This window comes from Prunus mume, linkage group LG5 (genome assembly GCF_029339155.1).
Source record: "Prunus mume cultivar Tortuosa linkage group LG5, ASM2933915v1, whole genome shotgun sequence".
NCBI classification, from domain to species: Eukaryota; Viridiplantae; Streptophyta; class Magnoliopsida; order Rosales; family Rosaceae; genus Prunus; species Prunus mume.
In genome coordinates, this window is record NC_142702.1 from 20,614,623 (window position 1) to 20,639,272 (window position 24,650).

At 36.5% G+C, this 24,650-nt stretch overlaps 3 protein-coding genes and 3 pseudogenes across 3 annotated transcripts; 4 read left to right on the plus strand and 2 right to left on the minus strand.

Moving 5' to 3' along the window:
* Positions 1-1,475: 1,475 nt before the first annotated feature.
* Positions 1,476-6,366, plus strand: LOC103343020 (FT-interacting protein 3-like). The gene is made up of 2 exons (XM_008246690.3): positions 1,476-1,773; positions 2,967-6,366. The coding sequence occupies exon 2, from the start codon at positions 3,047-3,049 to the stop codon at positions 6,074-6,076; it is 3,030 nt and encodes a 1,009-aa protein (XP_008244912.2). The 5' UTR covers positions 1,476-1,773; positions 2,967-3,046; the 3' UTR covers positions 6,077-6,366.
* An 812-nt stretch (positions 6,367-7,178) lies between these two features.
* On the minus strand, positions 7,179-7,806 carry LOC148917275 (kiwellin-1 pseudogene; annotated as a pseudogene).
* A 2,627-nt stretch (positions 7,807-10,433) lies between these two features.
* Positions 10,434-11,136, plus strand: LOC148917276 (putative ripening-related protein 1; annotated as a pseudogene).
* Positions 11,137-12,656: 1,520 nt separating this feature from the next.
* On the plus strand, positions 12,657-13,331 carry LOC103343018 (putative ripening-related protein 1). Its single transcript, XM_089052163.1, has one exon. It carries the CDS (start codon positions 12,759-12,761, stop codon positions 13,329-13,331), a length of 573 nt encoding a protein of 190 aa, XP_088908289.1. The 5' UTR covers positions 12,657-12,758.
* A 5,418-nt stretch (positions 13,332-18,749) lies between these two features.
* Positions 18,750-19,417, minus strand: LOC103343019 (kiwellin-1 pseudogene; annotated as a pseudogene).
* A 2,110-nt stretch (positions 19,418-21,527) lies between these two features.
* Positions 21,528-22,287, plus strand: LOC103343017 (putative ripening-related protein 1). Its single transcript, XM_008246687.2, has one exon. The coding sequence runs from the start codon at positions 21,551-21,553 to the stop codon at positions 22,115-22,117; it is 567 nt and encodes a 188-aa protein (XP_008244909.2). The 5' UTR covers positions 21,528-21,550; the 3' UTR covers positions 22,118-22,287.
* The last annotated feature ends 2,363 nt before the right edge of the window (positions 22,288-24,650 follow it).

The window sequence follows — 24,650 nt, forward strand, 5'->3', positions numbered from 1 at the left end:
CGGAGTTGATTTAGGGACAAAAATTGTATCCTTTATTTTGCAGCAAAAACAATTGTTGTTTGTTGATTGATTTTCAAGTTCTACGTGATAATGATTTTCAGTGGACTTATTTTTTTGGATTTGCATGTAGACTTGAAGTGATTATTTTAAGGATCATTTCACCAACCGATTATTTTAAGGTATTTTGGTCATATTTGTCTTGTTTTGCACACAGTTGAAAAGTCTAATCGTGGATATTTTATTTTTCTTGCAAAATAGAGCTTTTGGGGTTCTCCTTTCTTATATGCATGATTTAGAGAAAAATAAGAACAAGTGTATATGAGTTAAACAGTCTCAGGCATTAGAGAATATGAGTTTTGCACCTAACTTAGATATTACATAAATGATAAATGTAATGTAATTAAATTATGATTTAAATAATTCTACAAACATACCTTCATGTAAATTTTTGTGCATTAGCCACTTGTCCAATTTTCATTGGTCCAGTACATGTCATTGACCCAAATGTTTGTCATTGGTTGGTAACTACGCCAGTTTCTTTTTGGTCCACTTTCATGAGGGCGTTTGTGTGAAACAAAAATATCACTATTTTACTATTATCGGTTAATTACGGTATGTCATGCGTGATAAATATTTAATATAACAATCTGTGATTGGTCAAGAATAATGAAATAGTGATATCCGTATTTCACGTAAGCTATTCTGTACTTTCATTGGTCAATTGTAGAGATATATACTAAGTTTAAGTCGGTCTTTTTAAAAACAATTGAAACATGTCTTTGTTTTAAATAAATTATGGAGTAGAATTTCAAATTGGACTTCTTTCAACATTAAAAAATAAATATTACTAAATTAAGAATTAATTGAAAATTTGAAAAATTACTTAATTTTATTAATATTGAACATTTCATACAACTTTTGCCTCATTTTAATGTACATACAATTGCTCTCAACATTGAATATGACACTAGAAATGACATCAAGGCCTTAAGCTACAAGCCCTTGCATAATTTTATGTTTTCTCAATCAATTAAAATTGAGGAAGCAAGAGAGAGAGAGAGAGGATTAAAGAATATCTACTAATTGGTATCATAAAATAAAATATCCAAACCCAACTCTTAAACTTTGTTAAGAACTAACCAAACCCCTAATTAAACCTGTAAGCCTGCTTAGCCAACAAGCTAGATAGCATCATTAAGACACAAAGATTTATTTAAACTTAAAAACAAAATTAAATAAACAACCAAGACATGAGTAAGAGTTGAGTTGGTCAATGTAACCCAAAGAAAAAGAAGAAAAAGAAAAAAAAAGACTGTGGTTGAAAGGCGACGTGTTCCACGCAGCCAGCGAGTACACACAGTTTGTCATTTAAACAAACAAGTATACGTTTGTGCACCCAGCTGAGCTGAGTTTAAACCCACTCAGAAACGTTACATGGTATTTCTATTGGTCTTTTCTCAGTCTTTGCGCAAACGCGCCTCAGCTGCTAAAATACGAACAGAACAACCTCTCAGAGTCGTACATCAAACTAGACCCACCAATCTCTCTCTCTCTCTCTCTCTCTCTCTCTCTCTCTCTTTATCTGTGTACCAATCAAAGACCATTATTAACTCGTTTTCGACGACTCTCTTTCTCTTGGAACCATCCCAGAAAAACTCTCACCCTCTGTTTGTGTCTCTCTCTTCGTTTATAAAAGGTTCTTTTGGTCTCTGTTACTGGGTTCAATCTCTCAAGGTTGTGCTTCTTAAGTCAACCTGTCCAGCTCAAAACAAGGTAAGCTTTTTTGAATGTTCTCTATTTTATGTACTTTTTCAAGTGCTTTATTAGGTACTTTTCTTTGCTTTGTGTGTGTGTGAGTGATGGATTATATGGTGGTTATTTGAGCTAAATGGGTTTGTGATCACTGCGGAAATTTGAGAAATTTGGTGTTTGGAGATGAAGTTTGGTCAAAAAGGGAGGTATTCTCTTCTGGGTTTTCAATAGCTTCCTGAAATTTAGGATAATCAGATAAATTTTTTGAATAGTTTTCTGTTTGTTTCTTGAGAAAGTTTTCACTATAGCTTTGCCAGAGGATGTCTCTGGTTCTCGACTAATTTTATTTTTCCTTAGTTTTTGCATAATCGGATGAAAATTGAGAAGTATTTTGTATTCTCTGTGTGTTTTGACAAAAGTTTGCCTCTAGATTTTTTTCCCTTTAGCTGAACCTTTGGTATATAGTATATACCATTCTTTCTGGACCTTGCTTTTCAAGAAAATTATTTTTAATAATCTCTAAGAGAACAGAGCAAGAAATTTCTGCTCCGGGGAAAATGAAAAAGGAGAAGATTTAGAAAGATTCTATATGTTATTGTCCTCCTTTTTGTCACAGAGAAAACAGTATGAGAATTTGGTTGTTTTGTTTGATGATACTCTCTGGAATCTTACAAAAGTTGAAGGCTTTTTTGCTGTTTGTTCCTCCTTTAATTTTGTTTTCGTTATATCTTCGTGTTATAGATCACATGCTCGATAAGAAGGTAAAGCATTGAAGCTTTTTTTTTCTTTTTCCCAGAATCTACCTTTGAATGATTGTAAAAGGATTTACAGATTCTCTCCCTTCCTTTTTTCTTTTCCTTTCAATATCAATTTTCTGGGACAGACAAAAAGAATATGTATTATCCCATTACAACACATTCTTGACTGTAAATTCAAAAAAGAATTTCATGATATTAAGATTTCTGAAGAGAATAAAAAATTTGATATTGTAAAAGGAAATCTCCTGAGCACAAGCCGTAATTGTATTATACTCAGTAAATTGGGAGTTTCATTCATTATTTTGTGAAGCTCATTCAAAAACTTGTTTTTATTCTTTATAATGGTTATTCAATTCCATATTTATGAGTTCTTTATGGTTCTTCTCTTTTCTGTACTACTTTGGGCATTTGACATATAATCTATAAATTTGACTTACTTCTTTGGTTCATTCTCAGGTACTTCTTTCTTCCTTGCCAATTCCTGCAAGCAGCTGATATATTTCCTTCACCAGTGTTGCTTCATCTGTCAAAGTGCAATGAACTTCAAGTTAGGGGTGGAGGTTGTGGCTGCCCATGACCTTATGCCCAAAGACGGGCAGGGCGCATCCAGTGCATTTGTGGAGCTCCACTTTGATCACCAGAGATTCCGAACAACAACAAAAGAAAGAGATCTCAATCCTGTTTGGAATGAGACCTTCTACTTCCACATCTCTGATCCAAACAACCTCCCTAACCTCACTCTTGAAGCCTTTATTTACCACCATGGTAAAGCCAATTCCAAAGCTTTCCTTGGAAAGGTTGTTCTGACCGGGACATCATTTGTCCCATACTCTGATGCTGTTGTTTTGCACTACCCTCTGGAGAAGAGAGGCATTTTCTCACGCGTGAAAGGAGAGCTTGGTCTAAAAGTTTTTGTTACTGATGACCCGTCTATAAGATCCTCAAATCCACTGCCTGCAATGGATTCCTCTCTGGATAATGATTCGCGCTCTACCCATGTTCAAGCACAATTGCAAAAAGTTAAAGATGTTATTCCAGACTCATTCTCCAATGACAAAGCTGAGTCGAGACGCACTTTTCATCACCTTCCAAACCCAAACCTAGCACGGCAGCAGAACATTCCTTCAGCGGCAATCCAGCCACCAGTGAACTATGGGATGCAGGAAATGAGGTCTGAACCACAGGCTCCAAAAGTTGTTCGCACGTATTCAGGTTCATCATCTCAAGTGCCTGATTATTCGCTTAAAGAGACAAGTCCTTACCTTGGAGGGGGGCAAATTGTTGGAGGGCGAGTTATACGTGCAGACAGGCCATCCGGCACATATGACCTTGTTCAAAAGATGCAATACCTATTTGTTCGAGTTGTGAAAGCCCGTGACCTTCCTCACATGGATGTAACAGGGAGCCTTGACCCATATGTTGAAGTTAGAATTGGGAACTACAAAGGAACTACAAGGCATTTTGAGAAAAAGCAGAACCCTGAATGGAATGAGGTATTTGCTTTTGCAAAGGAGAATGAGCAATCATCAGTTTTGGACGTTGTGGTCAAAGACAAGGATCTTTTAAAAGATGACTTTGTTGGGTTAGTTCGGTTTGATCTTCATGAAGTTCCTACACGAGTTCCACCTGACAGTCCATTGGCTCCAGAATGGTATCGGCTTGCAAATAAGGATGGGAAGAAGGAGAAAGGGGAACTGATGCTTGCTGTATGGTATGGCACACAAGCTGATGAGGCTTTTCCGGATGCCTGGCATTCTGATGCAATTGGTCCTGATGATGGTTCTTCAGTTGCTTATGGACATATCCGCTCAAAAGTTTACCATTCACCAAGATTATGGTATGTACGAGTAAATGTGATTGAGGCACAGGACTTGGTTCTATCTGACAAGTCCCGCCTCCCAGATGCATATGCAAAAGTACAGATTGGAAATCAGATTTTGAAGACAAAGCCAGTTCAGTCTCGAGTTATGAACCCAATGTGGAATGAGGACCTGATGTTTGTTGCCGCTGAACCCTTTGATGACCATCTGATCATTTCAATTGAAGATCGCGTAGGTCCAAGCAAGGATGAGACCTTAGGAAAGGTTGCAATACCACTGAACACTATTGAGAAGCGTGCTGATGATCGAAAGATCCGTGACCGGTGGTATAACCTTGAAAAGCACATGTCAGATGCCATGGAGGGGGAGCAGCGGAAGAAAGATAAAGATAAGTTTTTCAGTAGAATCCATCTCCGTGTTTGTCTTGATGGAGGGTACCATGTGCTTGATGAGTCAACTCACTACAGTAGCGACCTTCGACCCACAGCTAAGCAGCTCTGGAAGTCAAATATTGGTGTGTTAGAACTTGGAATTCTGAATGCTGAAGGGCTACACCCAATGAAAACAAGGGATGGGAAGGGTACATCGGACACATATTGTGTAGCAAAATATGGGCACAAATGGGTTCGTACTCGAACCATAAATAACAGCCAAAGCCCGAAATACAATGAGCAGTACACTTGGGAGGTTTTTGACCCTGCCACGGTTCTCACAGTGGGGGTTTTCGATAATAGTCAGATTGGTAATCCAAATGGCAGCGGAAAGGATATGAAAATTGGCAAGGTCCGGATTCGAATCTCTACCCTTGAGACTGGCCGTGTCTACACACACAATTACCCATTACTAGTCCTTCATCCTTCAGGTGTCAAAAAGATGGGTGAATTGCATCTTGCAATTAGATTTTCATGCACATCACTGGTTAACATGATGTTCAAATACTCTCGACCCCTTTTGCCGAAGATGCATTATGTAAGGCCATTGACTGTAGTGCAGCAAGATATGTTACGTTACCAAGCTGTCAACATAGTGGCAGCTCGTCTTAGTCGGGCAGAACCACCTCTTAGGAAGGAAGTAGTTGAATACATGTCTGATGCAGACTCTCATCTTTGGAGCATGAGGCGCAGCAAGGCAAACTTCTTCCGACTTATGTCAGTTTTTTCGGGGTTGTTTGCTATTGGAAAATGGTTTGGAGAAGTATGCATGTGGAAAAACCCCATCACAACAGCGCTTGTACATGTTCTATTCGTGATGCTTGTGTGCTTCCCAGAACTGATTTTACCAACTGTTTTCCTATACATGTTTCTGATAGGGATTTGGAATTGGAGGTATCGCCCAAGGTACCCTCCTCACATGAACACAAGGATCTCATATGCAGATGCTGTGCACCCTGATGAGCTTGATGAAGAATTCGACACATTCCCAACATCACGGGGTTCAGATATAGTTCGAATGAGGTATGATCGCTTGAGGAGTGTTGCCGGAAGGATTCAAACTGTGGTGGGTGATGTTGCAACGCAAGGGGAGCGGCTTCAGGCACTTCTCAGTTGGCGTGATCCTCGTGCCACTACTTTATATATTACATTCTGTCTTGTGGCTGCTATTGTGTTGTATGTGACGCCTTTCCAGGTTCTGGTTCTTCTTGGTGGGGTTTACTTGATGAGGCACCCCAGGTTCAGGGGTAAGATGCCATCAGCCCCAGTTAACTTCTTCAGAAGGCTGCCAGCAAGGACAGATAGTATGTTGTAAACAGTCTATTGAGATGTGCTAAAGTTTGTCCTGCTAGTTTATCGATTTCGGATTTGCACGGCAGTACTTGTAAATCTTATGGTGTATCTGCTGCTGTTCTGTTTATTGTTTATTTGGCCCATGGAAGTTTGTACGGATGTTTGCAAACTGTTGGAATCAAGGTTAGTGGTAATGATGTTTTGTTCTGTATTTTCAAGCATCTGCCAATGGTGAAGGCAGCACAATACTATTGATTTGCTCCAATTATGTTGGTAGATGAATTCAAATCTTGCTTAGTAAAGTTTATTTTACCATCCTGTTCCAAGTAGTGATTGAAAGTAATTTTGAGGTTATAAATATGCATTTGTAAAACAGAGTGTGTCCGGGGATGAATGAAGCTGCGGAGGAATCTGCATTTGTCTTACAACAAGCCCTTAATTTCATGAGAAACCAAATTCTAATTGTCATCTCCACATACAAACATCTAAAAAATTCTTGCAGGATCTCTCTTACTTAGTTGTCGCAAGTCCCCTTGAACTCTCCTCCTTGCAGCATCCCGAAGGTAACAACTTTAAATCTAGCAAGCAGGCTACTTGCATAGGTTGGGAGATTAGGCTTATAGAACTTAATCAAAGTTATCTCTGAAATTTAATCCTACCTCTACACTTTATCAAGGCTATGCATGAAATTTGACATTCAAAAGATTGGTGAACAAGTAAAGCATTACTGGTTTCCAATGCCTTTTCTTTTTGACATAAGATTTGCATGCAAAAATTTCACTTGTAGGGTATTTTGTGTTATTATTGGTGAATCGATGATATATAAGATGTGTGATTACACTAATGGAGATGTTTATTTTACAAGACAATGTAGTATGTTGCTTGAATGTATGGTGCTCGGTTGAAAGCTCAATAGCATAACGTGCCAAATATCTTACAAAATTACATGTTTCATTATTTCAATTAAAACTCGATGCACCAGCAACTTGGAAATAGAGGGAAGAAGAAATTAGAGATAATCAAAGTGCAGGCAGCCTCACATTCTTAACACTATCAGGTATGAGCTAACAAACCCAATGAACCACTCACACTAATTTTATTACAAGATGGAAGAAACATCTCAATTAGGCATCAGACCAGAATATATCCAATTCACCCCAGTCACTTTCTGGCACTCCCAAGGCCTTCCAAACAGCTTTGGAGGCATCCACAATATTGTTAGGACATGGAGGCTGGTAATCATGATCAGCATCACATCCCACGGTGGAGTCACACTCATCAACAACCTTGGCTTTGACACTCCTTCCGTTACCATGGATGATAATGTCGTCTAAACACCGGCTCCTTTTGTTGAACCACCCCGTTGACAAAGCCACGACAGGGGTGCTATCCGAGTGGTATTTGTTGTCACATTCACATGGAGCACTGCCATCACCACCCTTCTGAAAGCTGTTGATAGTCAAGGTTGCTTTTGTACGCTTAGACACCCGCAGCGAGCACGTGTAGGTGGTGTAAAGCTTGCCTTTTTCGCAGCAGTTGGACTGATTGTCCTTGTTGTATTTTCCCTTAGGAGGCTTTGTCCCCCTGATCTTGCTGCTAGGCTTGCATGTTTGAGCTTCAATGCTCCAGTTTGAAGCAAGAATGATTAAGATGAAGAGAAAAGCACCTGAGAAAATTTGATTCTTTCATCTTTTTCTTTCTCTTGCTTTCGTTTATTTTTGTTTGGAGAAGTTAGATACTAAGTTGGCTATATATAGAGAACATGAACTGCCTGAAACAGCTGGTTATTTTGTGTACAAATTATGACACGTTTGTAGTCTTTGTAGAGTGAGTATAAGGTTTCTTAAATATACCGTTCCATATACAACTAATTAAGTATATGAATTAAACAACGTCATAAGCATACAATCTGATTCTCTGCAGACAATAATAAAAACGTCAAAAAGATTCTCAATGGTGTTGATTATATCACCCTATTTTTGTATCTACTGTTTGTTTCGGATCTGTATGAGATGGATTGATTCAAATATAGATGATTCATCACTAACATAAATACTAAAAGATCCATCAACAATAAATAAATAAATAATTGAAAGAGTCTTTTGATGAAAATTGAGGTTCCAATTAATGCGAGATGTTTCTTCACATCCTTACATCTTTGGAGATTGAGACGCCTGTAATAAAACCTAGAACTCATAGAGATTCAAATGAGCCTAACCAGGCCTGATATGCAATACAATTATGCATGATTCTTAGATGTTTGGAATTTCAGATTGTCAATGAAAACCAATTTTCCAATATCACACCTTAAAATACAGAGAGGTTATTATTTGATTGACATACATTGTTTGATTCTTCTTCGACAGCCTAAGTTTTTGGGGTCAAGTGTCTAACATAATATCAAAGCCTCCAGTCCTCATTTTCTCTTTACATTTCTCTTTATACTACCTTTTCATGTGCATGATTTTAGGCTGCACGGGTGTTAGCTTGATATATATTGTTGTCTCGTTCTCGAACAACTCAAATCTTCGGAGTTTAATGATTGTATGATTGTATATATATATATATATATATTTACTCTATGCTGAAATCTTTATTTGAGTCAGTAAATGAGGCACCAAGTGACGGCCCAATCAGTATAAAATTCATGACGGCCAATAGTTCCTTTCTGGCAAACCATCTCCCAGTGAAAAACACTTTAAAGACAACATCCTTAAAAATTTATACTAGAGAAAGCATTGGTTCTTGTTTTATTTTCATCTGAAGGTGACATATTAAAACATGGGGAATGCTAGTAACTTCTCTTTAACCTTCTTTTTTGGACATTCTCTTTTTTTTGCTTAACATGTGTCATTCTCCTTACGCTTAAAATAATGTCATTAATATATTATACAAGCTAAATTTTACTTTTCAAGTTTACCATTATTAAACGTATTCAATTTATCCAAAAAAGATTCACAACTTTCTTACCATCTCATTATTATTTTTTTTAATGTCAAATTTTTTTATTTAAGAAAATGTCTGCTTTTAAAATAAAAATAAAAAAAAGATGAAATGTCCCCTTTTTTTAACGTCAAGTTTAGACTTTTTTTTTAATTGAAAAAAGGGACATTTCCTCTTTTTTTTTTTTTTTTTAAGCAAACATTTTCTTTTAAAAAAACAATTGACGTTAAAAAAAATTTAATAAGATAATAAGAAAGTTGTGAATTTTTTTTTTTGGATAAATTGAATACATTTAATAAGGGTAAACTTGGAAAGCAAAAGTTAGCTTGTATAATATATTAATGACATTGTTTTAAGTATAAGGAGAATGACACATGAATGGAGAATGTCCAAAGGAGAAGGTTAGAGAGAAGGTTGCTAGCATTCATCTTAAAACATTATGTCTTTTTGTTAGTGATGCCAATGCAACAACAAAAGACAAGTTTCCTCAGTCTGAAAGAAGCAAACAAGTGGTCAATTCTATGTTACATACACGATGGCATTCCCATATACGGTTTTAACTTTTCAATAGAATCTTATTTTGATTGGTAGGATCTTAACGGCGATTATAATATCGTATGCGCTGTCATTGCAAGGAAGATATATATGAAATGAGTTGCCTTGAATGGAGGGGTGTTCAACTCCAATTTTAATAATGGCCAAAAGAGGTATCAGGTGTTGAGAGTATCTTACGTCGAAAGATGGAAGCTTAACACTCGAATAATTCTTATAAAGTGACATATGAGTGGAGAGGCCCAAAAATAATTTAAGCCGAAAATCAATTGACAACGAGTGGAGAGGCCCAAAAATAGTTTAGCACTCTCAATGAGTGGAGAGCCCCTCCAACTCTAACTTTTCATGATTTTGCCTTATGCCCAAAATCTTTTAAGCACTCTAAACAGGGGAGCCCCTCCAACTCTAACTTCTCATGATTCTGTGAGTAGTAATTTAAAAAAAAAAAAAAAGTGCAAACAACGGTTGATATGGTACAAATAAAAAAATTGAAGAATTTTAAACTAGCATTTGTAATGCCATATCCAATCTTTCCTGCAATGAAAATTGAGAAATAGGAACTATAGATAGAAGTATGTCACGAAAAATAACCATGCCCGAGGGTCTGGACTAAAATTTTGACCCTCAGCATAATTGATCCACATTATAAAATTATTCCGCCATTGCCGTTATGTTGATGGAGTGTATAATATATTGAATTTCAAACCAAGTTGGCAAAGAAACTAATTAGCTATTTTCAGAGTTGGAATGCAGTATTGTCGTTCTGCTAATATCACCAGGATAATGTGGTTGGGGAATTCCTATATATATCAACCATCAATGCTTTATGCATCAAATCAAGCATATCCCACCCAAGGGCACCACTAGTAGTAGAGAGAGAGAGAGAGAGAAAAAATGAAGAGCTTTTTCTCAAATGGGTCCATTGTCCTACTAGTCATTCTCCTTTCAACAATTTGCTTGGTGGCTGAAGCTCAGCAATGTCGTCCAAGCGGTAAGATTAGAGGAAGGAAGGCCCCTCCTGGACAATGCAACAAGGAAAATGACTCTGACTGCTGCGTTGCCGGCAAAATGTACCCGACCTACACATGTTCACCACCATTGTCCGGGAGCACCAAGGCCTACCTAACTCTCAACAGTTTTGAGAAAAATGGAGACGGAGGTGGTCCATCAGAATGTGACAACAATACCACAATGACAACACACCGGTTGTGGCATTGTCCACTGGATGGTACAAGCAATGGAGGAAGGTGCCATAACCACATCAGAATTAATGGTAACGGGCGCAGTGTGGTGGCCATGGTGGTAGATGAGTGTGACTCTACAGAGGGATGTGATGCAGACCATGACTACCAACCTCCTTGTCCCAACAACATTGTTGACGCTTCAAAGGCTGTCTGGAAAGCCTTGGGTGTGCCTGAGGGCAATTGGGGTGGCTTAGATATCACATGGTCTGATGTTTAGCTACCTTAGTGTCTGTCGGTCTAGCTTGTTGCTTTATGTGTATTGTATGTACTGTGTGGAATTTTCTCTGAAATATGTCATGTATATTATAGAAGTCAATATAGAGCATTGACTTCTTCTATCTTATATTGTGGTCAATGTGAAATATAACACAATATCAAACATGGACTTTGTTTTAATTTATTATCTGGTTCTCATCTCCTACCTCCTAATGTATCCATCTCTATGATATGGAGATGAACTGCTTGAAGCATCCATATATATATATATATATATTTTTTTTCCTTTTCTTTTCTGTAGAGTGAGTATAGTATTTCTTTGAATATTCCTTTCTGCAATATAATAATGAGGTATATGAATTAAAAAGACTATAATATTTACAATCTGAAGTGAAGACAGTATGAAAAATCTCAGAAAGCTTCTAAGCACTGTTGATCATAGCACCATGTACGTAAGTATCACTTTTGTATTTACTGTTCATTTCCCAGCTTGAATCTGTATTAGATTAACATGGATGGTTCCAATTCTAGCAAGAATCTTAAGATGTTCCCAAATTCTTATCTCCATCAGTATGAAAAATGAGAGAGTCCAATCAACCTAAATATGATACCCAATGCTTGGAACCTCAGACTGTATAACTTCATGGGGAGACACTATCTGACCAGCTTATCCAAAAGAAGCACCATGTCTAAACAAGTAGTTTGAATGCAAGGTTTAAAGGCATGGAAATGGCTTCTTACAGCTCTAGTAGTAGAATACTTACCCTCACACACGTACGACAAGAACTCGACTGTCCATCCCCCTCTCCAGGCTTAGGATACTTTGAACCAAAAGAAAGAAGATGACAATTTCACTACACTATATTTAGTTTGAATTTAGCATTCATGATATCAATTTAACATTGATGGTTTCAGTTTATCTATGGTTTGAATTTACCATCACATATTGGCATAGTAGACTTATTTCCTTTGAAGAATTAAAAAAGGAGATTGAAGTCTCTTTTTAAGTATCCAGGCACATATGCTTGTAGAATCGTGGCACACATGCCTATTAACACCTTCCCATATCAACAACTGGCATTAAAATGTTCAGAAGATGGTACCATATTAGCGGTCATGATGTCTAGTACCATTCTAATACAGACGTTGCTGTCACGGTCTGCTACTTGCTAATATTTGGCTTATGTGAGTGATGCTATGATAGGACATAAGCCTTGCTATCTAAATGCTTGTAAAAATCTCAACTTTATGGCTGAGGCTGACGGAAATTCAACAAAAAATGTAGTCTGGTCTGGTCGATCTCTACGCTATTAGATTGATTATTATAGCGGTAACTATGAAAATTCTCCAGTAATTATAATGGACAGCATTGTAGTCTTAGCAGCAGATGGGTTCAAATATTTATTTTAGCAAGAATATCATATTGTATATATGTATAACTATAATATATCTAGTTGTCTTCTTGCGTTTGGAAGAAGAATGTGCATAGATAAAAGGATTAATTATGATTTTGACCCTTCGCATAATTGGGGAGAATTTATTTTTAAATGATTCAGGCCATTAGGCCAAATCCGTTACGTTTATGGAGTGTATGATCCATATTGTGCGTAACGAATGATATGTTTTATAGTGAATAGTATCTTCTGTTATGCTGATTGCTATATATACCACCATCAAATGCTTTCTATACATCAAACATATCCCACACAAGAGTACAATAGTAGTAAAAGAGAGATAGAGAGATAGAAAATGAAGAGCTCAGCAATTTTCTCACAAGGCTCCATTCTCCTACTTGTCATTCTCCTTTCAACAATTTGCTTGGTGACTGAAGCTCAGCAGTGTCGTCCAAGCGGCAGAATCAGAGGAAGGAAGGCCCCTGCTGGACAATGCAACCAGGAGAACGACTCTGATTGCTGTGTTGCTGGAAAAATGTACCCAACCTACACATGTTCACCGCCATTGTCTGGGAGCACCAAGGCCTACCTCACTCTTAATAGTTTCGAGGCAGGTGGTGATGGTGGCGGTCCATCAGAATGTGACAACAAATACCACAATGACAACACACCAGTTGTGGCATTGTCCACTGGATGGTACAACAATGGAGGAAGGTGCCATAACAACATCACAATTAGAGCTAATGGGCGCAGTGTGGTGGCCATGGTGGTGGATGAGTGTGACTCTACTGAGGGATGTGATGCTGACCATGACTACCAACCTCCTTGTCCTAACAACATTGTTGATGCTTCAAAGGCTGTCTGGAAAGCCTTGGGTGTGCCTGAGGACAACTGGGGTGGCTTAGATATCACATGGTCCGATGCTTAGTTATATCAGTGTGATCTGTCCAGCTAGCTTGTTGCTTTCTGTCTATGTATGTGTAACATTTTTTATAATATATATGTATCTTATAGAAGTCAACATTGAGGATTGGCTTCTGATTGTGTGAATATACTGAACATAGAACATTACAAAACATGGACTTCTTTGTTTTTTTCTGTTTGTCACCACTAGCATTGCAGGTTTAAGCTTCAGATCTCAGCCAGTTTGTAAAAAGAAGAATGAAGGGGAAGGAGAAAGGCACCTGAACAAATCTTGTTCTTCATCTTCTTCCTTCTCTTACTTCGATAAAATTTTGGTTTGAGGATCCTAAGTTTGCAGCAACTGTGTTTTTTTTCCCTTTTTTCTGTCAAATTTTTTTATGTTTGTAGCTTCCTAGTGCATCTATGTTGGATGATCCTGGTTGATTCCAATACTAGAGAGATCCTTCAGGTTCTAAATCTTAAGGCAAGACTATAAGTCTTGGACCGGAAGAGATTCAAATAAGCCTAATTAAGCTTGAGATGGTACTAAAAAAATGTTTCAGCTTTTCTGATGAAAATGCAAAACAACCTTTTCTTTTTCTTTTGGTTTTGAAATATCATTTGGAATTTCCTGTATCCATGTAGCTTGTCCTATAGAAGTGGTTTACATGCATTTAAATATCAGATTTTCTCACCAAACACCCTGTCTAAAGAAGTTGTTTATATCAACATAAGAGTAGCAGACAGTAAAGACTAGTTTACATTTTGAAATCCAAGATATATATATATATACACACACACTATCTAACCAGCTTGTCCAAAAGAAGCACCCTGTCTAAACAAGTAGTTTGAATGCAAGGGTTTAAAGGCATCGAAATGGCGTCTTATAGCTCTAGTAGTAGAATACTTACCCTCACACACCTACGACAAGAACTCGACTGTCCATCCCCCTCTCCAGGCTGTGGATAATTTAAACCTAAAAGTAAGAAGATGACAATTTCACTACGCTATATATTTAGTTTGAATTTAGCATTATGATATCAATTTAACATTGATATGGTTTAAGTTTATCTTCATGGTTTGAATTTACCATCACATATAGGCATCCAGGCACACATGCATGTAGAATCGCAACACATTCTTGATGAACTGTTTGAGTGTTTGTGTTTCTAAAATCATACTAGAGATAGTACCATATTAGCAGTCATGATGTCTAGTACCCTTCTAAAACAGGCGTTGCTGTCACGTTCTGCTTATGTGAGTGATGCTATGATCGGCATAATCCTTGCTATCTAAATGCTTGAAAATTAAACTGAGCTTTATGTTCTCTGGCTGAGGTTGACTGAAGTTCAACAAAATAGTAGTCTGGTCTGGTGGATCCGTACGCTATAAGATTGAATATTGTAGTGATAACCATGAAAATTCTCCAGTAGGTATAATAAACAGCATTGTAGCCTTAGCAGCAGATGGGTTCGAAGATTTATTTTAGCAAGAGTATTCATATTGTATGTATAATATAATATACAATCGTCTTCTTGCGGTTGGCTTTTGGGAATTGATTAAGATTTTAACATTTTTAAACTAAATCCTCAATGGCCAAGAAGGATGTGCATAATTAAAAGGATTAATTAAGGTTTTGACGCTTAGCACAATTGGGGAAGATTTATTTTTAAATGATTGAGGTCATTAGGCCAAGTTCGTTACGTTCATGGAGTGTATAATCCATATTGTGCGTAGCAAATGATATGTTAAATAGTGATTAGTAAATATAATTAATTAGTAAACATTACTTTTTAGCCACATATGCAGAGGATTTATTACCTCTAGAAGTATATGCTTTACTTCTTGCCTACCAAAAAAAAAAAAAAAAAAATGTATACTTTACTTGTAGCCCACAATATTTGTTTTAGTAAAGTACATGTACCTTCGTGCCTTATGCAAGTGTCAAACCAACGCCAATTAGCGGAGGACTTTGTATTTTCCTACCCATTGGAGATGTTTTTGTTGCCGACATGGTGTTTAGGTGACGTAGTGTTAGAAATGGATTTGATTCCTTTGGATATCATCAACCTTGATGTTATTATGGGAATGGTTTGGTTGGCAATACACCATACTTCGTTAGATTGTTTCCAGAAGGAGTTTGTTTCCAGAAGGAGTTTGTATTTCGAAGCCCCGAACAACCCGATGTATGAAGAGCATAAGGTTGTTCCGTGTTTTGATTTCGGCCTTGACACTAAAACAATTACTTAAGAAGGGGTCAATATGTCTCCCAAAAAAAAAAGGGTGATGAAAATAGTCATTGTAACAACAACAAAAAAAAACCATAAAATAGCCATACTTAATAATCAGAACATGTATAGCCCTGCGGCTATACCTTTTAAATATATTTTTTTATTTGAGGCATATCGCCGCCCGGCTATACTTTAAAATATATTTTTTCTATAGCCGATCGGCTATACCCTTTAAATTTAATTTTATTTAAGCAGTATAGGGCTATACTCGTTATTTTTTATTTAAGCAGTACAACCATGGCAATACATTTTAAATTTATATATATATTTATTTATTTGAGGAGTATAACCGCACGGCTAGACAGTTTAAATAAATTTTTTAATTGAAGAAGTATAGCCGACCGGCTATACCCTTTAAATATAAATTATTTAATTTAAGAAGTATAGCCGTGTGCCTAGGCTCTTTAATTTGTTGGAGTTTACTTGATGAGGCACCCCAGGTTCAGGGTCAAGATGCCATCAGCCCCAGTTAACTTCTTCAGAAGGCTGCCAGCGAGGACAGATAGTATATTGTAAAAGGTCTATTGAGATGTGCTAAAGTTTTCCCAGCTAGTTTATCGATTTCGGATTTGCATGGCAGTACTTGTAAATCTTATGATGTATCTGCGGCTGTTCTGTTTATTGTTTATTTGGCCCATGGAAGTTTATACAGGTGTTTGCAAACTGTTGTAATCAAGGTTAGTGGTATGGATGGATGTTGGTAGCAAGATTACTATTGATTTGCTCCAGTGGTGTTGGTAGCTGAATCCAAATCTTGTTTAGTAAAAGTTGTTTTACCATCCTGTTCCAAGTAGCGATTCAAAGTAATTTTGAGGTTATATGTATTCGTAAACAGAGTGTGTCCAGGAACGAATGAAGCTGCGGAGGAATCTGCATTTGTCTTACAAGCCCTTAATTTCATGAGAAACCAAATTCTAATTTTCATCTCCACATCCAAACATCTAAAAAATTCTTGCAGGACTCTCTTAGAGAATGTCTAATGCAAGGGGCAAGGTGCTGTTTTAACCATAGTCTAAAATATCGATGATATCGGAAATATCGGTAGTCCAAAAACATAGAAATTTCAATGGAAATATCGGAATATTATCAATATCGATAAAAATTGAATAAAAACCACGGAAATTGTAAGAAAAACTTGGAAATTTTTATTGAAACTTTGGAGAATGTTTATTTAGTCAATGATCTATTAGTTATCAAAAAAAATTAGAAAGAAATGCATTACATAATGGATTTAACTGATTTAAGTTGATTATACAGCGAGCTGGCAAACACTGTGAGTGTAGAAAATATGTAGTAATAATTAATGAAAAAAAGATTAAACACACCGTAATCATTTATATATAATGATTTACTATAATATTTTACACTTTATACATTGCATGGTAAGATACATGAGTGCCTTAGTAACACATAGAGTTCCTATGAGATTTAAATTTTTCACTATCTTCATCATCTCTATGTGTAGAGTAAATGTATTGTGAGAGTATTCATCAAATGATAAATTTCCAAAATGGTTTTGCATGTAATTGTTAACATGTCACCCATATAAATATAAATATTTTAGCATATTATCACTAAAACATAAGTGATATATGGTGGTTAAGGTGTTGGAGGAGTAAAGTGGGAGGGGTTCAAATCCCCTTTGTTTTTTTTTTCCTCCCTTTTTACCCTTTTTTTTTCTTCTTCTCTTTCCTTTTTTTTTTCCTTCCTTTACATTGATATTTTCCGATATTATCGTCGATATTGTCAATATTTATACAATATGTACATGGATATGTTCCGAAATATTCGTAGTTCGAAAAAACCGAAATATCCTCGATATTTCGTCGATATTATCAACATTTCAGACTACGGTTTTAACCCCTCAAAATGGTACTATTCACAAAATATAGCCTCTCAAAATTTTCAGGGTCCTAGGGCTAGGGGATAAAACACAAAATTTGTTATTTTATGTGATAAAAAATCAAAGCATAAAAAAGAAAAAATTTATTTTTGTAAACAATTTTGAGGGGCTTGGAATATATAAAAAAGCAACTGAAAAAACAAGTAAAAAGGGTTCGGAGTATATAATAATTTAAAAAAAAACTAAAAGCCCAACAACTAGCCGTCAGGCAATTGTTATTGAAGGCGCCACATGGCAGATCCTCATAGGCCAAAGCATTTGGATAAGCAGCTTTTGATGCCCCACAATTTTTTTCTTCCCAAAAACTGACTATGGGGTCCACTCTTGCCCAGCCCTTAGGCAAAACTAAAATCTTATCTTGCCTTAGGCCAAACTGGACTGGGCCAAATACATGCATTAGTAAAGTGTTTTTTATTTATTTATAGAATAATGTTACTCTTACCACATTTGTATATCATATTTTTATATCATCTTATGTGGCAGCTGAGATGAACATCCACATCAATTAAAATTATTTAATATTTTCTTTTCTTTTATGATTTATTTCAATATTTGTTTTTCTAATTGTCTTAATTAAAATACACTTCATTAATTTAATTGATGTGACATATAATATGATATGCTACATCATGTGGTGTAGAAATGTGGGATAAAAATGTAGTAAGTATAGCATTACTCTTTTTTATATTTGAGGCTAGATTTGGACCTAGCCTGGACTAAATAAGTTCTATTAGACAACTCTCCTCCTTACAGCATCCTGAAGGGAAAAGCTTTGAATCTAGCAAGCAGGCTTATAGAACTTAATCAAAGTTATTCCTGAAATTTAATCCTACCTCTAAACTTTTATCAAAGCAATGCGTGAAATTTGACATTCAAAAGATTGATGAACAAGTAAAGCATTACTGGTTTCCAATGCCTTTTTTTTCGACGTAAGATTTGTGTTCAAAAATTTCATTTGTAGGGTATTTTGTGTTATTTTTGGTGAAGCGGGGATATATAAGATATGTGATTAATGGAGATGTTTATTTTACAAGGCAATGTAGTATGTTATGTTGTCACACATATGATATGGATCTATTGGTTATGTCAACTGTTGTTTGAATGTATGGTGCCCAGTTGAAAGCTCAATAGCATAACGTGCCAAATATCTTAACAAAATTACTTGTTTCATTATTTCAATTAAAACGTGATACACCAGCAACTTGGAAATAGAGGAAAGAAGAAATTAGAGATAATCAAAGTGCAGGCAGCCTCACATTCTTAACACTATCAGGTATGAGCAAACAAACCCAATGAACCTCTCACACTGATTTTATTACAAGATGGAAGAAACATCTCAATTAGGCATCAGACCAGAATACATCCAATTCACCCCAGTCACTTTCTGGCACTCCCAAGGCCTTCCAAACAGCTTTGGAGGCATCCACAATATTGTTAGGGCATGGAGGCTGGTAATCATGATCAGCATCACATCCCACGGTGGAGTCACACTCATCAACAACCTTGGCTTTGACACTCCTTCCGTTACCATGGATAATAATGTGGTCTAAACACCGGCTCCTTTGTTGAACCACCCCGTTGACAAAGCCACGACAGGGGTGCTATCTGAGTGATATTTGTTGTCACATTCAGATGGAGCACCACCATCACCACCCTTCTGAAAGCCGTTGATGGTCAAGGTTGCTTTTGTATGCTTAGACACCCGCGGCGAGCACGTGTAGGTGGTGTAAAGCTTGCCTTTTTCGCAGCAGTCGGACTGATTGTCCTTGTTGCATTTTCCCTTAGGAGGCTTTGTCCCCCTGATCTTGCCGCTAGGCTTGCATGTTTGAGCTTCAATGCTCCAGTTTGAAGCAAGAATGATTAAGATGAAGAGAAAAGCACCTGAGAAAATTTGATTCTTCATCTTTTTCTTTCTCTTGCTTTTGTTTATGTTTGTTTGGAGAAGTTAGATACTAAGTTGGCTATATATAGAGAACATGAACTGCCTGAAACAGCTGGTTATTTTGTGTACAAATTATGACACTTTTGTAGTATTTGTAGAGTGAGTATAAGGTTTCTTAAATATACCGTTCCATATACAACTAATGAAGTATATGAATTAAACAACGTCATAATCATACAATCTGATTCTCCGCAGACAATAATAAAAACGTCAAAAAGATTCTCAAGGGTGTTGATTATATCACCCTATTTTTGTATCTACTGTTTGTTTCAGATCTGTATGAGATGGATTGATTCAAATACCAAATGACTCATCACTAACAGAAATACTAAAAGATCCATCAACAATAAATAAATAAAAAATTGAAAGATTCTTTTGATGAAAATTGAGGTTCCAATTAATGCGAGACAATTCTTCACATCCTTACATCTTTGGAGATTGAGACGCCTGTAATAAAACCTAGAACTCATAGAGATTCAAATGAGCCTAACCAGGCCTGATATGCAATACAATTATGCATGATTCTTAAATGTTTGGAATTTCAGATTGTCAATGAAAACCAATTTTCCAATATCGCACCTTAAAATATAGAGAGATTATTATTTGATTGACATACATTGTTTGATTCTTCTTCAACAGCCTAAGTTTTTGGGGTCAATTGTCTAACATAATATCAAAGCCTCCAGTCCTCATTTTCTCTTTATACTACCTTTTTCACGTGCATGATTTTAGGCTGTATGGGTGTTAGCTTGATATATATTATTGTCTCATTCTCGAACGACTTAAGTCTTCGGAGTTCAATGATTGTATGATTGTATATACTCTATGCTGAAATCTTTATTTGAGTCAGTAAATGAGGCACCAAGTGACGCCCAATCAGTATAAAATTCATGACGGCCAATAGTTCCTTTCTTGCAAACCATCTCCCAGTGAAAAACACTTTATTTAAAGACAACATCCTTAAAAATTTATAATAGAGAAAGCATTGTTCTTGTTTTATTTTCATCGGAAGGTGACATATTGAAACATTATGTCTTCTTGTTGTTGATGCCAATGCAACAACAAAAGACAAGTTTCCTCAATCTGAAAGAAGCAAACAAGTGGTCTATTCTACGTTATATACACGGTGGCATTCCCATATACGGTTTTAACTTTTCAATAGAATCTTATTTTTGATTGGTAATATCTTAACAGCGATAATAATATCGTATATGCTGTCATTGTAAGGAATATATATATGAAATGAGTTGCCTTGAATGGAGGGGTGTGCAACTCCAATTTTAATAATGGCCGAAAAAGGTACCAGGTGTTGAGATTATTTTACGTCGAATGATGGAAGCTTAACACTCCAATAATTCTTATAAAGTGACATAGGAGTGTGGGGCCGTTGGGTCTACCACATGGATGACATGGTTGTGATATCATGTTATTAGAATTTTGGCATTCAGCCGAAAATCAATTGACAATGAGTGGAGAGGCCCAAAAATAGTTTAAGCACTCTCAATGAGCGGAGAGCCCCTCCAAACCTAATTTTTCATGATTTTGCCTTATGCCCAAAATCTTTTAAGCACTCTAAACAGAGGAGCCCCTCCAACTCTTAACTTTTCATGATTCTGTGAGTAGTAATTATAAAAAATATAAATAAATAAATAAAAAATAAAAAAAGCAAGTGCAAACAACGTTCATGACATGGTACAAATGAAAAATTGAAGAATTTTAAACTAGCATTTGTAATGCCATATCCAATCTTCCTGCAATGAAAATTGAGAAATAGGAACTATAGATAGAAGTATGTCATGAAAAATAACCATGCCCGAGGGTCTGGACTAAAATTTTGACCCTCAGCACAATTGATCCATATTATAAAATTATTCCGCCATTGCCGTTATGTTGATGGAGTGTATAATATATTGAATTTCAAACCAAGTTGGCAAAGAAACTAATTAGCTCTTTTCAGAGTTGGAATGCAGTATTATCGTTCTGCTAATATCACCAGGATAATGTGGTTGGGGAATTCCTATATATATCAACCATCAATGCTTTATGCATCAAATCAAGCATATCCCACCCAAGGGCACCAATAGTAGTAAGAGAGAGAGAGAGAAAAAATGAAGAGCTTTTTCTCAAATGGGTCCATTGTCCTACTAGTCATTCTCCTTTCAACAATTTGCTTGGTGGCTGAAGCTCAGCAATGTCGTCCAAGCGGTAAGATTAGAGGAAGGAAGGCCCCTCCTGGACAATGCAACAAGGAAAATGACTCTGACTGCTGCGTTGCCGGCAAAATGTACCCGACCTACACATGTTCACCACCATTGTCCGGGAGCACCAAGGCCTACCTAACTCTCAACAGTTTTGAGAAAAATGGAGACGGAGGTGGTCCGTCAGAATGTGACAACCAATACCACAATGACAACACACCGGTTGTGGCATTGTCCACTGGATGGTACAGCAATGGAGGAAGGTGCCATAACCACATCAGAATTAATGGTAACGGGCGCAGTGTGGTGGCCATGGTGGTAGATGAGTGTGACTCTACAGAGGGATGTGATGCAGACCATGACTACCAACCTCCTTGTCCCAACAACATTGTTGACGCTTCAAAGGCTGTCTGGAAAGCCTTGGGTGTGCCTGAGGGCAATTGGGGTGGCTTAGATATCACATGGTCTGATGTTTAGCTACCTTAGTGTCTGTCGGTCTAGCTTGTTGCTTTATGTGTATTGTATGTACTGTGTGGAATTTTCTCTGAAATATGTCATGTATATTATAGAAGTCAATATAGAGCATTGACTTCTTCTATCTTATATTGTGGTCAATGTGAAATATAACACAATATCAAACATGGACTTTGTTTTAATTTATTATCTGGTTCTCATCTCATACGACCTCCTAATGTATCCATCTCTATGATATGGGGATGAACTGCTTGAAGCATCTATATATATATTTTTTTTCCTTTTCTTTTCTGTAGAGTGAGTATAGTATTACTTTGAAGATTCCTTTCTGCAATATAATAATGAGGTATATGAATTAAAAAGACTATAATATGTACAATCTGAAGTGAAGACAGTATGAAAAATCTCAGAAAGCTTCTAAGCACTGTTGATCATAGCACCATGTACACAAGTATCACTTTTGTATTTACTGTTTATTTCCCAGCTTGAATCTGTATTAGATTAACATGGATGTTTCCAATTCTAGCAAGAATCTTAAGATGTTCCCAAATTCTTGGCTCCATCAGTACGAAAAATGAGAGAGTCCAATCAACCTAAATATGATACCCAATGCTTGGAACCTCAGACTGTAATCCAAAAGCAATTCTCATTTTTGCACCTACTAACTTCATGGGGAGACACTATCTAACCAACTTATCCAAAAGATGCACCATGTCTAAACAAGTAGTTTGAATGCAAGGGTTTAAAGGCATTGAAATGGCTTCTTACAGCTCTAGTAGTAGAATACTTACCCTCACACACCTATGAACCAAAAGAAAGAAGATGACAATTTCACTACACTATATTTAGTTTGAATTTAGCATTCATGATATCAATTTAACATTGATGGTTTCAGTTTAGCTTCGTGGTTTGAATTTACCATCACATATTGGCACAGTAGACTTATTTCCTTTGAAGAATTAAAAAAGGAGATTGAAGTTTCTTTTTTAGTATCCAGGCACACATGCTTGATGAACTGTTTGAGTGTTTGTGTTTCTAAAAGCATATTAGTGATAAGCTGACCTGTGCCCATAACGAACTTTTAAAGCTGCAGTTAACTTGCTATTAACATGTCATTTCATTTGGCTTTTAGCATTTAATTATGATTTAGTACTATTTGGTATTGGTAGGATAGATAGGAAATGCTAATGGCCAACGCAAATCATAATGTGTTCTGATAAGAATGAAAGGAAAAGGAAAATAAAAGAAAAAGAAAGAAGCTAGACTCTTATTCATATTGGTCTATGGAAAGATAAAAATAGAAGAAAAAATTGTCAAATGTGGACAAGTAGACAAGTAATGTACTTAATTATTCTTATCAAATGTGAGTTCGTCTTTTCCAGTTCGTCTCAAACACGCTACAAAGAAAAGTAGACTTACAAGTCAAAATCAGAAGAAGAGAGCCACATATGGTTCTTTGGTGGGGGACTGCAAAGCGATCCTTGCGCTTTTGCCTAATACTTCCATTATGCATATCTCTAGAATGGCCAACAAAGTGGCCCGTATGGACTAGCACAACTATCTTTAACTCTGACCTCAGTATCCACTTGGTCATGGGAACATCCTGTGATCATTACTGATGCTTTGGTGGAAGATTCTCTGTACTAAGGGCCTGTTAATCTATTGCTTGACAGATCAATTATCTTCACAAGTCCCAATGTGTTTTGGTATGAGTACACTCTTCCTTTCCATATGAATGTTGCATCATCCTCATATTCAGCAACAACTGATTTATTCATCACGACAAATAAATGTGAGATGTTCAGACTTGGATTTCCTTTCTGAGCTAGAGTAGTCATATTGTTGTGGCATTTGGGTATGCTTCTAGAGATATTCATAGATAAATCCAAAATTTGAATGTGTGTTAGATGGCATAATTGTGAGGGCAGGCTTCCATTGAAGTGATTAGACGAAAGCATCAGGATAACCAAATTCTTTAAGTCAACCCCTAACCATTTAGGTATTGGTCAGGATAATTTATTATCCCCAACATCATTGACTTTTAAACTTGTGCAATTCTTCAACGACGAAGGCAATTGTCCCACAAATCTATTGCTTCTTAATTTGAGTGTTTCAATTCGAAATGCATAGCCTATTGTTGTAGGAATTTTCCCAGACAAAGCATTGTAACTCAAATCAAGCATAACTAGATTTGTCAAATATGTCAAGCAATCTGGAACTTGTCCAGAAACATTGTTGTTTGAGAGGTCAAGAAAGCTTAAACCAATAGCTGCACTTGAACACAAGAACGAAATTGACCTTGAAAGTTTATTATAAGAGAGATCCAGATATATGGTTTTTTATGGAAATGAGGGGAATGGACCTTCCAATTGGTTCGAACTCAGACGCAGGTCAGCGAAATATGAAAATTCAAATGTCAAATTTACTGCAAGTTCGTAAGATTTCCGACCTAACTTGGAAACCTGCCTCCAAAATAAGTAAAAGACAGATCGAGGTATCTTAAATTGGTTAGAGAACCAATGAAATCTGGAACTGG